General features: G+C 46.2%; 1 protein-coding gene across 1 annotated transcript in view; it reads left to right on the plus strand.

Annotated features, from left to right (window-relative positions):
* Nucleotides 1-14,270, plus strand: part of LOC126474264 (mucin-17-like) — a 123,556-nt gene that overhangs the window by 84,093 nt on the left and 25,193 nt on the right. The window contains exons 6-7 of the mRNA XM_050101729.1: nucleotides 4,664-6,769; nucleotides 12,104-12,514. Coding sequence (XP_049957686.1) covers nucleotides 4,664-6,769; nucleotides 12,104-12,514 — 2,517 coding nt within the window. The remainder of the gene's footprint in view (nucleotides 1-4,663; nucleotides 6,770-12,103; nucleotides 12,515-14,270) is intronic.

Here is a 14,270-nt window from a genome sequence, read left to right on the forward strand (position 1 = left end):
AGAATACAGCAGGCGAAAATTGCATTTAATTTGAGAGTTATCAAACTCACTAGCGCGAATATGTCTGGAAACAAGTAAAGGGATCATAAAAGCACTTGTTTGGAGTGTGGTCAAATATGGGTAAGAGATCCGGAGAGCGGAAACAAGAGAGAAGATAGATAGACTTTTTGAGATTTAGTATTACAGAAGGATGTCCAGATTAATGTAAATAATTATTATTTGTCACCATAGTTGTTTCCATGAAATCAAAATTCCCACCTTTAAGAAAGAGTCTCTCTCCTCCTGCGTTCAAGTTCCTGAACTCGCATCATGATACTGAACCACGACAGTGATATACTTACTCATATTATACACTTTTAATTGATTGCGCATTTTTTTTGTCACTACTCCTGTGTATTCACAATACTTCTTACCAACCAGACATCCACTCCCTGCCATAGAAATACCGTTGGACTTGAGTTCTTTGCAGGATTCCAGGATGAATGAGATCTGAAACAGAGGTAGGGAGTACTCCAATACATTGTTCTGTAGTAATCTTTCGGATGTTTCTTTGCTTGTTGATTAATGCTTACAAGTGAGCATCGTAAACAGGAAATCGGAAAACGCAGTATCGGATGCTTTTACGTTTAAGAAGGCCTTAAGTGATGAAACAGTTTCAGTTGACAGTATTTATTCCAAGCATTTACAGTCGTTTACGTGACTTATGTCGCTTATTTGGGGAAGATACTGGTTAAGTTAAATAGCGTTAATTCTTTACTTAGTCACATGAAGTGGCGCTAGAGAGTTGTCGAACGTATATGGTGTTGATGTACACTGATCAGCAAGAGCATTATGACCACCGAGCTACTACCGATATAAACCAATCCAGGCGACAGCAGTGTCAACTGATAGGGAATGACCACTATACAGACAAGCGCACAGTGCCCGTAGTATCACTGAACATGCTGTCCGCGTGTAGAATGAAGAAGGCGCGCGATATATCTGAGTTTGATCGAGGGCACATTCTGATGGCCCAGAAGCTCGACATGAGTATTCCGGAAACTGCATGATTTATAGGGTGTTAAAGGAGTGCTGTGGTACGTGGCTTCAACAAGTGGCGATACCAAGGTGAAACCACGTCCAGACGTTGTGGGGTTGGACAGCCACCCCGCATTATACACTCCTGGAAATTGAAATAAGAACACCGTGAATTCCTTGTCCCAGGAAGGGGAAACTTTATTGACACATTCCTGGGGTCAGATACATCACATGATCACACTGACAGAACCACAGGCACATAGACACAGGCAACAGAGCATGCACAATGTCGGCACTAGTACAGTGTATATCCACCTTTCGCAGCAATGCAGGCTGCTATTCTCCCATGGAGACGATCGTAGAGATGCTGGATGTAGTCCTGTGGAACGGCTTGCCATGCCATTTCCACCTGGCGCCTCAGTTGGACCAGCGTTCGTGCTGGACGTGCAGACCGCGTGAGACGACGCTTCATCCAGTCCCAAACATGCTCAATGGGGGACAGATCCGGAGATCTTGCTGGCCAGGGTGGTTGACTTACACCTTCTAGAGCACGTTGGGTGGCACGGGATACATGCGGACGTGCATTGTCCTGTTGGAACAGCAAGTTCCCTTGCCGGTCTAGGAATGGTAGAACGATGGGTTCGATGACGGTTTGGATGTACCGTGCACTATTCAGTGTCCCCTCGACGATCACCAGTGGTGTACGGCCAGTGTAGGAGATCGCTCCCCACACCATGATGCCAGGTGTTGGCCCTGTGTGCCTCGGTCGTATGCAGTCCTGATTGTGGCGCTCACCTGCACGGCCCCAAACACGCATACGACCATCATTGGCACCAAGGCAGAAGCGACTCTCATCGCTGAAGACGACACGTCTCCATTCGTCCCTCCATTCACGCCTGTCGCGACACCACTGGAGGCGGGCTGCACGATGTTGGGGCGTGAGCGGAAGACGGCCTAACGGTGTGCGGGACCGTAGCCCAGCTTCATGGAGACGGTAGCGAATGGTCCTCGCCGATACCCCAGGAGCAACAGTGTCCCAAATTTGCTGGGAAGTGGCGGTGCGGTCCCCTACGGCACTGCGTAGATCCTACGGTCTTGGCGTGCATCCGTGCGTCGCTGCGGTCCGGTCCCAGGTCGACGGGCACGTGCACCTTCCGCCGACCACTGGCGACAACATCGATGTACTGTGGAGACCTCACGCCCCACGTGTTGAGCAATTCGGCGGTACGTCCACCCGGCCTCCCGCATGGCCACTATACGCCCTCGCTCAAAGTCCGTCAACTGCACATACGGTTCACGTCCGCGCTGTCGCGGCATGCTACCAGTGTTAAAGATTGCGATGGAGCTCCGTATGCCACGGCAAACTGGCTGACAATGACGGCGGCGGTGCACAAATGCTGCGCAGCTAGCGCCATTCGACGGCCAACACCGCGGTTCCTGGTGTGTCCGCTGTGCCGTGCGTGTGATCATTGCTTGTACAGCCCTCTCGCAGTGTCCGGAGCAAGTATGGTGGGTCTGACACACCGGTGTCAATGTGTTCTTTTTTCCATTTCCAGGAGTGTAGATGTCGGATGTCGTAGGCTAGGAAGACTGCTAAAACAGGACAGGCGGCGTACTGTGGTGGAACTAACATCAGACCCTAATGTTCCAGCACAAATATGTGTGAACACACAGTGCACTGAACCCACTCCTAACGATGGGCCTCCGCTGCCGACGACCTATGCACGTGCCAATGACAACACCACGACATCGGCAACGAGACTGAAATGGCTACGTGACTGTCGGCATTGGACGTGGGCGCACTGGCAGACCGTTGCATGGTCTGACGAATCCCGATATCTACTTCATCGCGTCAATGAGAGGGCGCGAATCTGTAGTATCCATGGTAACAGCTCCTTGACACCTGTTCTACAGGGCGGAGATAAGAAGGCGGCTGCCCGATTATGTTCTGACGAGGGCATCCATGGGTCCAGTGAAGGTAGTGCAAGGCACCATGATGACCAAGGACTATCGGACACTGGTTGCAGACCACGTACTCCCCTTCAAGACCATCATGTTTCCCGATGGCAGTGGTATTTTTCAACAAGGTAATCCGTCACGTCACAAGGCCAGGAACGTGATGGAGTGGTTTGAGGAATACAGCAGCAAGATCTAAATGATCTGCTACCGCTCTCTCCCCCTCCCCCCCCCCCCCCGACCCAACTCACCAGATATGAACCCGTTCGAATACATCTGAGATGTGACTGAACATGGAGTCAGAGCTTATCGCCCCCCTCCTTGGAATTTACGGGAATTAGGTGAATTGTGTGTGCAGGTGTTATACCATCTCCCTCCAGCGAGCAAAGCCTCATTACTTTCATGGCAGGACCCATCGCCGCTGTTAGCCGTGCCAAAGGTGGACATACTGGCTATTGGATAGGTAGTCATAATGTTCTGTCCGATCAGTGTAGTTCTTATTTCAGTCTGTGTACTTTAGACAAGTAGGTGAAATGGTTAGAGAAAGATGTATCATACGAACAATGTAGTAACAGAACATCAAACAGGCTAAACAATTACCTCTAAAAAGGTAGATGAGCTAGTACGGAGAAATTGAAACCTTATGGACGATGCGAAATGTGATCTTGCGTCCGTAGTAACATTGTGTCTACGGTGAAGCAAAGATCTTAAACGAGCATGTAATGCTGTATTCGTCGGGGACAACAGTGACACCGAAACACTTGATACCTAAAGTACTACTATATAAATCCCGCATATACTAAAAGTACTGTCACATATATTCTTTATTCATTTCGCACCTATGCCACAGAAATGAAATGAAATGTCGTGTGGCTTGGGCCTGCCGTTGCGTAGACCGGTCGCCTGGTGCAACTCTTTTGAGTTGACGCCATTTGGGAACTTGCGTGTCGATGTGGACGAGATGGTGATAATGACAACGCAACACCGAGTCCCTGAGCGGAGAAAATCTCCGACCCTGCCAGGAATAGAAACCGGGCCCCTTAGCATGGCGTTCTGTCGTGCTGACCACTCAGCTATAGAGGCAGACTGATAATTATAAATATACAGTTTAACGTATGACTTGACAATAACTGTCATTTCACTCTAAGAAGAATATTAACTTCTTAGCTATTTGTCAAATAGAGTTATCAAAAGAAAGAGGAATATCGATGTCAGGCTTCGTTGAATTAAGAGTACAAGTTACCTACGCAGATGAAATGAAAATTTAAAATGAGACTTTTAAGCAACTGAAAGCACTGACGGGAAAAAAGATACCTGCTTCAGAGGCTAAATAAAAATAGCTAAAATTACAAGAAATATGAGCCAAACACTGTAAGTAAATTAAAGAAGTGAATAACTCTTCGACAGAGGTACTATCAGAAAAAATATATTTATATCAACGTGTTTTAAAGTTTTCAGATTAAGTCTGTCTCTCTCTCTCTCTCTTTCTCTGTGTGTGTGTGTGTGTGTGTGTGTGTGTGTGTTTTGGATATACGCAAGCCAGATAATTGACCTTGGTTGTATTGTGATGCATTACTAATGTATCACATTACATGAGATTTACGAATAGCTTCTTTATATGGTGGAAGCATCACAGTCTCATTTTGTTCAGCAGCTGTGTGAAATAACACTATAACCTCTTTTGTTACAGATGGTCCTGAGTGCAGTGCTAGCAGCTGCCATCGCCAGGCCAGGTGGCATGTCTGAAGTTGAGCCCTTACCATGCTCGACAAAGACAAGAGAATCCGGTGCGGTCATCTTGAAAGACAGAATTGGAACCAACATGCAAGCTGAAGACGCCACACTAGTTAGTAGTGAATCGGCCGAGGCTGAAACGGCCAGTTACGAAAGGACCAGCCTGTCTCCTTCCACTGAAACACCTGACACTCCCACAGTAACCAGCTTGAATATAAATCGCAAGATAGATCTTGCTTCCAGTAGCAAAATGCCGTCGACTGGTTCCATTATTTCGTCTCAAGTGTCGTCAGCTCCCACGAATGTTGCTAGTCTTCATCATACTGATAGCTCCGAGATTTCCGGTTCGGCTCCATCTGCCGAAAGACTTGACAGTTCCACAGAAATCAAGTTGAAAGCGAGTACTAAGATAGCTCTCACAACTGGTGGCCAAGTGCCCTCAGATAGCTCTATTAGTCAGTCTCAAACGTCGCCAGCTCCTGAGAATGCCGCTAGTCTTCAGCACACTGATAGCTCCGAAACGTTTAACCCATCTCCTTCCGCCGAAAAAGCTGACTGTTCACCGGAGAGCATGTTGAAGACCGACTCTAAAGTAGGTCTCGCTTCAGGTAGCAAAGTGCTTTCACCTGGCTCCATTAGTCTGTCTCAAACGACTTCAGCTCCTAAGAATGCTGCTAGTGTTCAGGATATTGACAGCTCAGAGATGTCCAACTCTCCTTCTGCCAAAAGACCTAGCAGTTCCACAGAAAGCAACTTGAATGCCAACAGTAAGATAGCTCTCGCTGCTGCTGGCCAAGTACCCTCAGGTGGCTCAATTAGTCGGTCTCAAACGTCGTCAGTTCCAAAGAATCCCGCTAGTCTTCAGGATACTGACAGCTCCGAAGTTTCCATCTCGTCTCCTTCCGCCGAAAAAGCTGACTGTTCCCCAGAGAGCATGTCGAACACCAGCCACAAAGTAGACCTCGCTTCTGGTGGCAAAGCGCCCTCAACTGGCTCCATTAGTCACACTCAAACGTCGTCAGCTCCAAAGAGTGCTCCTGGTCTTCAGGATATTGACAGCTCCGAGACATCCAACTCGTCTCCTTCGGCCGAAAGACCTAACAGCTCCTCAGAAAGCAAGTTGAATGCCATTAGTACGTTAGCTCTGGCTTCTGGTGGCCAAGCGCCATCAACTGGCTCCATTAGTCAGTATGAAATGGCGTCACCTCCTAAGAATGCTGCTAGTCTTCAGGATATTGACAGCTCCGAGACGTCCAACTTGCCTCCGTCTGCCGAAGGACCTTGCAGTTCCTCTGAAAGCGTGTTAGACGACAACAGTCCGGTAAATCTCTCTTCTGCTCGTAAAATTCACTCACCTGACTCTGTTAGTCCCTCTGTGAGATCTCCGTCCCTTAATAATGTAGAGAGAGTCCCAGATTTGGAAACCTCCGGTGTCTCTGAACCTGTTCAAAGGCTGAGCGATGACTTACCTGCCAGCAATACATTTCAGAATCTTCCTGTCAGTAACTTGCGTGCCACTTCTTCTGTTAACTCCCAAGCAAGCGTTTCTGAAAGTCTTGACAATATTGCTAGTGTAGATATGCCTGAGGCATTTCAACCTGTCAAGACGCCCAAAACTGATTCACTTGCTAGCTCCTCCTTTGGGGATCTTCCTACCAGCAATATTCCAGCGAGTCCCTCTGCTGACTCCCAAGAAGAGATTTCTCCCGCCAGTGATCCTCGCTATCCCATCAGTAGCCTTGCCCCTACCTCTACTGGGCTTGGATTGTACAATGCCGTCAACCATTGGCTTTGTACCAGGCCTTTCTACAGCCCTCCAGCCAACAGTGACAGTGTGAGCCTTCCGTTTACAATGACATACCCAACTCCCAATTCTAACAAGGGCAAGTTTGGTCTTTCCATGAGCTGGCCGTTTACTGGTCTTTCTGTAGAGAGTTTCTCACCTGACATTTTCGCTCACTCCAGCAATGTTATAGACACTGCTCACTGTGCATCTCTCGCCGACGGGCTAGCCAACTTCACTCCGACTCTGCGACAGCTGTCACTCGATGAATGTAATAAGGTGAGATATTAGTTTTAGGTTTGAACAAATCAAAGGTTTTCCTGTTGAATGAGCTTTTACAGTTGTCTGTCTGTGGAAAAACTCAAGGTTTACCCCAATGGAAGTATCATCGTGTACCATAGCCAAGAGGACTGCACATTACTAGAAGACATTCAAGATACTGTGCGTAGGAAAGGCTCACTGAGAGAGGTCTAAATCTGTAAAGAAATTTAAGGCCTCAGCAGCCCGTTGTATATAAGTAAATCATTGTTTCACAATAGCGTTCATACCTTTCTCATGAACAAGCAATCACGTTTTGCAATGCCGGCCGGGGTGGCCAAGCGGTTTTAGGCGCTACAGTCTGGAACCGCGCGACCGCTACGGTCGCAGGTTCGAATCCTGCCTCGGGCATGGATGTTGCTGATGTCCTTAGATTAGTTAGGTTTAAGTAGTTCTAAGTTCTAGGGGACTGATGACTTCAGCAGTTAAGTCCCATGGTGCTCACAAGGGAACCTCCCCATCGCACCCCCCTCAGATTTAGTTATAAGTTGGCACAGTGGATAGACCTTGAAAAACTGAACACAGATCAATCCAGAAAACAGGAAGAAGTTGTGTGGAACTATGAAAAAAATTAGTCAAATACACAAACTTAGTAGTCCATGCGAAGATAGGCAACATCAAGGACGGTAGGAGTTTAGGTGCGCCGTGGTCCCGTGGTTAGCGAGAGCAGCTACGAAACGAGAGGTCCTAGGTTCAAGTCTTCCTTCGAGTGAAAAGTTAATTTTTTTATTTTCAGTTTATGTGACAAACTCTTATGTTTCATCACTATTTTGGGAGTGATTATCACATCTACAAGAAAACCTAAATCGGGCAAGGTAGAAGAATCTTTTTACCCATTCGCTAAGTGTACAAGTTAGGTGGGTCGACAACATATTCCTGTCATCTGACGCACATGCCGTCACCAGTGTCGTATAGAATATATCAGACGTGTTTTCCCGTGGAGGAATCGGTTGACCTATGATCTTGCGATCAAATGTTTTCGGTTCCCATTGGAGACGCACGTCCTTTCGTCTACTAATCGCACGGTTTTGCGGTGCGGTCCCAAAACACAGACACTAAACTTATTGCAGTGAACAGAAACGTCAATGAACGAACGGACAGATCATAACTTTGCGAAAATAAAGAAGGTAAAATTTTTAGTCGAGGGAAGACTTGAACCAAGAACCTCTCGTTCTGCAGCTACTCACGCTAACCACGGGACCACGGCGTTGCTGAGTTCGCATTGTCCATGATGTTGCCTATCTTGCATATGGACTACTCAGTTTGTAAATTTTACTAATTTTTTTCACGGTTCCACAGAACTTCTTCCTGTTTTCTCGATTGATCTGTGTTCAGTTTTTCAAGGCCTATCCACTGTGCCAACTTATAACTAAATCTGAGGGGGGTGCGATGGGGAGGTTCCCTTGTCAGAGCCATTTGAACGATTTGAACGTTTTGCAATACTTTCTAGGAATCGTCTTAGTAGTGTAAGATGTTGATGCAATCAAAAGCAACGAAGAAAACTTTGGAATAGGTATAGTAGGTAACATTTCTTTTCCTGGGTATCATCGCCAACGTATTTGTTATATCTTCCTATGGATTTATTTAAACTTTCAGCTGTTAAATGAGAGTTCCAGAGCCGTATTCCTCGGTGCTAGATAAAGCACTCTGTAACCACTGAGACAAATAACTCACGTAGTTTGACATTAGAAACAGTAAAATCTTTACTAACTTTAAAATTTACAACTAATTATTGGAGATGGAGGTAGCAGGAAGAAGACCAATTGGTCTGCGTAAAAAGAGATGGACAGGCCAGGTTAAGGAAGATCTCATTAGGAAAGGAGTAACATGGTATGTAGTGGAGGGGAAAAAGCTATACCAGAACAGAAACTAATGGCAGCATATCGCTCACCAAGTTCCTACCCGGGTCGCTGGAAGGAAATCCTGATGATGATGATGAGGTGCTTATTAATTTTAGGGAATCGCCTTCCTCAGCTGCACAACGCGACTCGGATTGTCTCAAAACTGATCGGTCCAAACTGTGCTCTTTCTTTCGTCAACAATACTGTTTCAGATTTTACATGTACATATTCTAAATGTCAGACGAAAATTCTTCACACGTGCGTTAGTACTTTAGCATTAGGTAGTGAACTTGATTTTCATCTTTAAGGTTTTACTCTCAGGAAATGTAGGTGGATGCTATAGAGCATTTCACGTAGTAGAAGTGGAGCTAAGCTCTGAGTCCGAGGAAACATCATACTGAAGAAAGGTTTAAAAGGTAAAATACACTCCGGAAACGTTACTGCCCATGACTGGAGAAATATGAGGCAACAGGCCCCTATAAAGACATTCAGCGCCAGAAAACGCTCTTTTAAACGTCAAAATGCCAAACACGTCTATTAGAGGAACCACTTGTAGGCAACTGAGAGCGTCCAGGGGTTAATATGCTGCCCTGTTGTCGGTTGACAGTGGCTCTGCTCAAGGAACCAGCCCCTGATTCACTTGGTGAGATTTTTTTTGTTAATATCAGGCAGTCAAACACAACGGCTGGATGAGGAGCAGGAGAAATAAACTGTCGAGTAAAACGGACCTGGCAACTTTTTGTCTTATGAAAAACACGTCACACTAAATCAGGATTATCGGATGGTAATGTACGAACGCTCATCTAGAATGTAAGGGTCTTAAGTTGACTTAACTGCGACCATAACTATGGTTGAAATAAAATATTACGGCTGAAAAAATCAGAGGATGGCAGGACGTCTAGAACCTTCTTAGTTAGATTCCTTGAGATAAGAGGAGAAGAAGGTGTTGTTTAAGGAAGGTAAGTAGGTGACATTAGCTAACATGCGGGAAAGTTAGAGAAACGTGTAGTTGACGAGCATGGGGCGTGGAGGTCTGGAGGAGACAGTGTGTAACAGTGGATGTTGAGTGCCTGACTAAATCCCTCTGGACAGGTTTCCAGATAGTTTGATTCAGAACAGTAGCTTCTCTCATTAAGCTATTGCGTTAAATACTTAGATGCGTAATTGACAGTAGCCGATCTCAGGGACGACCAGTTCCGTTGCCATGCTAATATAGGTAAAAGCGGAGACAAACTGGCCTGACGACCTGTCTTAGAATGGAGATTAAAGAAAAGAACATCTACGTCAGTAGCGTTTGTATACTAAGAAACAGCTTTGGACAATGTCGACTGGAAAAGAATCTTTGAAATTCTGAAGGTAGTGGAGTAAAAAATATAGGGAACAAAGAGTTACTAGGCGCTACAGTCTGGAACGGCGCGACCGCTATGGTCACAGGTTCGAATCCTGCCCCGGGCATGGATGTGTGTGATGTCCTTAGGTTAGTTAGGTTTAAGTAGTTCTGCGTTCTAGGCGACTGATGACCTCAGAAGTTAAGTCGCATAGTGCTCAGAGCCATTTGAACCATTTTTGAAAGTGCACAGGACCTGCAACATGCGACCGTGCATTATCCTGCTGAAATGTAGGGTTTCGCAGGGATCGAATGACGGGTAGAGCCACGGGTCGTAACACATCTGAAATGTAAGGTCCACTGTTCAAAGTGCCGTCAATGCGAACAAGAGGTGACCGAGACGTGTAACCAATGACACCCCATACCATCACGCCAGGTGATACGCCAGTATGGCGATGACGAATACACGCTTCCAACGTGCGTTCACCGCGATATCGCCAAACACGGATGCGACCATCATGATGCTGTAAACAGAACCTGGATTCATGCGAAAAAATGACGTTTTGCCATTCGTGCACCCAGGTTCGTCGTTGAGTACACCATCGCAAGCGGTCCTGTCTGTGATGCAGCGTCAAGGGTATCCGCAGCCATGGTCTCCGAGCGGATAGTCCATGCTGCTGCAAACGCCGTCGAACTGTTCGTGGTTGTTGTCTTGCAAACGTCCCCATCGGTTGACTCAGGGATCGAGACGTGCCTGCAGGATCCGTTACAGCCATGCGGATAAGATGCCGGTCATCTCGACTGCTAGTGATACGAGGCCTTTGGGATCCAGCTCGGCGTTCTGTATCACCCTCCTGAACCCACCGATTCCATATTCTGCTAACAGTGATTAGATCTCGACCAACGCGAGCAGCAATGTCACGATACGATAAACCGCAAACGCTATAGGCTACAATTCGACCTTTATCGAAGTCGGAAACGTGATGGTACGCATTTCTCCTCCTTACACGAGGTATCACAAGAACGTTTCACCAGGCAACACCGGTCAACTGCTGTTTGTGCATGAGAAAGCGATTGGAAACTTTCCTAATGTCAGCACGTTGTAGGTGTCGCCACCGGCGCCAACCTTGTGTGAATGCTCTGAAAAGCTAATCATTTGCGTATCACAGCATCTTCTTCCTGTCGGTTAAATTTCGCGTCTGCAGGACGTCATCTTCGTGGTGCAGCAATTTTAATGGCCAGTATTGAGGAAGTTGGAAATGGAGTGAGACCGAATTGTAGTGTCCCCTCGATGTTATTCGTTCTGTGCAATGAGCAACCAGCAGGGGAAATCAAGGATGAATTTCGAAGGGAAATTCACGGACCAAAAATAAGAGCCATAGCCGATGATACTGTAATTCTCTCATAGGCGGTAGAAGCCTTGCAAGAGCAGCGAACGCAGTGTGCGTAACGACTTGAAATGTTATCAGATGAACATAAACGAAAGTGAAACAAGAGTAGTTAAGCTTGGTGTTTAATACTAGCGAATAATGTCCCATATCTCTGCGCTAGTCTGCTTATTATATCTTTATTTCTTCGTATGTCATGTGATGCTTTGCTTTCAGTGTAGTACGATTGCTGTAATTTGTCTACTACGTGGTCCTACAGATGAAGGTTAAGTTCATCGCTAACTTCATCCCTGTTAAACCTCTTTGCTTCCTTTGATTTAAGTGAACAGTTTATGACCAAATAAATAGTGAAATTAAGAGTGGCTGTGATATAGTTATTTTTCTGAGACACCAGCAGCTCTCACGGTCAATTATTCAAAAACATTCTTAATCGCATTGATTATTATTATACCACCAACCGGTTTCAACCCGACGTAGAGGTCATCTTCTGTCGACTGCTGGTGGTGTCACTCCTGTTGATAGTTTCCTGCCGTTATGTAGACAGGAGTGACACCAGCAGCAGTCGACCAATGGCGTAAAAGTCCAGAAGATGACCCCTACGTCGGGTTGAAACCGGTTGGCGGTATAATAATAATAAATGGGATTAAGACTGTTTTTGAATAATTGATTAATCTTCTAATCGCTGCTTCATCTCCACAACTATGTTGTCCACAAAGCTCTCACAGTATTATCGGTGCAGGTCGGAGCATTCTTGACAACCTCGGATCGGGCAGACGCTGGCTACATCCCCGGCGCTCCAGTGTATACCGTTGTCGGTCCATCTGCGGCAGCGGTGAGGCTATCTGCAGGCACCGGCACTTCCGCCGCCCCACGCAGCCAGTCATCAAACACCGTCGTCTTCGGTGGCGTTCCTATCCGCGTATGGGCGCCGCCAGCTGCACCACCCAAGAGCCAGTATCCAAGCTCCATCAACTTTGATGGAATTCCTGTATCTACCGCTGTCCAGCAGGCAGCAGTACCAGTGAATCCTGCTTACAACATCTTCAACTTCGGTGGCGTCCCTGTTCGTACCGTAGGCCGATCGGCAGCTGGGCCACTGAGTGTGACATCAAACACCGTCAACTTCTATGGTCGGACTGCTCGCCCTGTGGTATGATCAGTCAACCAGGCGCCATCACGTTCTCTGACGTCCCCGCTCGCGCACCAGGTGCTGCGTGCTGTTAGCTAGTGATTGCGATCAATTATTGACAGATCCATTCACGAGGGACCATAGAGAAGCTGTTAAGCAGTTTCCACATCTGCAATTGTTTCTGAAATAGCGGGTGTAGAAATATTCTTCGTTAAACGACGAAAGACTACGATCTATAAATTGAGTTTGTGAAGAAATTAACCCAATCCTGTACTCGATTTTGTTACTGACTTGAATAAAAATACATTTGTCAGTGGAGTTCGATTTGCTTTTTCTTACTTGTTCCTTATCTTATAGCCTAATTTGGTTCCATGTACTTTACGGACTACTTACAGATCAAGGCATGAATACTAAAACAAAAACAATAGCAAATACAGCCAGTCAACATACACAGAAGAATAGACAAGAAGATAGATATTAAGAACAGGGAGTCAGAAAGAATTATGCACAAGGTTGTCGTTTACATTGCCGAAGACAACACAAGCAGAGGCGATTCTTACATACCATTTGTCTGAAATCCCTTGAAGGCCAAAACATGACACAGAAGAAATAGATCTGATTCAAAAATGGCAGAAATAGCGCTAGACCAGTCTAGTAAAGAAAAACATTTTGAAAAATAGGTATCTTTGTGTTTTTGGTAAGATAACAGGAATGAAATTCGGAAAATAAGTTATTCATTGTAGGAAGGCATACAGTTGGAAAATAAGTCCGTTTAATATAAATGAAACAAATAAATAAATAAAGCTAATCAACTTTTACTATTCGACTTGCGTTTAGAAGTTGGTAACTCCGACAGAAAAACACTGTAGAAAGGTTATGGGAACTCAACCAGATGACCACAGCGGTATCGATTTCCTTATCATTTAGAAATCGATGGAAACAAATTCATTTTTTCATGTGCAAGAAAGGGTAATACTTGCCAGGTTAGCGATTGTAGAATGCAAGAATTTCATACTTCCTGTCTATGGAATTATAGCGAGTGTAATGTTTTTGTTACAAAAGTAAATCTCAGTCACGTTTTAAGGCAAATGTTGTTGGCGCGTTCTGTCAGGAGGGCACAGTCTTCAACCTTAAAACAGTTGTCAGCGTTTCACCTCTAGCCAGCTTTATAATAGAAGTTTAATATATTTCCTTGTTCCTCTGTCGCACACGCCAACGGTCACTGGGATGCTGAGATGGAGACATTCATTGCAGAACTGGCTACCACAGCAGGAATTCCGAACGTCTTTGTGTGCCACGTGTTGTGTTTGTGGCACAACTCACGCGACGAGGTAGGTGCCACACACACTGAGCGAAGCCGGGCGCGAGCTTGCAGTCAAACGGATGGACGCTGGTTGTCGTCTCTCCGGTCACCTGGCTCTCCCCACCTGGACTTGGCGTGATCTCTACCCAGCTCAGACGTAAAACAACTGTATAAATAAAGTAAAGTGTTATGTTGACAGCCGAGCCTCCCTGGGCCATCATCGGTCTGCTAACCAGTCCCAGCTCTCCGCCCTCTCCCACCCCGCATCGTAACAACCCCTCCAAAACCTCCCCCCCCCCCCGCCCCCTTTGGGACATTAACATTAAAATGCGATTAATTCGTTTCTTCATAACAACGACTGTAGAGTTGGTCAGCGAAGTGTTCGGATCAACAGGGTGTAAGGCAGGGATGTAGTCTCTCGCCCCTACTGTTGGATCTATACATCGAACAGGCAACGACGGAAATAAAGGAAAA

Source organism: Schistocerca serialis, chromosome 4, assembly GCF_023864345.2.
Source record: "Schistocerca serialis cubense isolate TAMUIC-IGC-003099 chromosome 4, iqSchSeri2.2, whole genome shotgun sequence".
Classification (NCBI taxonomy): Eukaryota; Metazoa; Arthropoda; class Insecta; order Orthoptera; family Acrididae; genus Schistocerca; species Schistocerca serialis.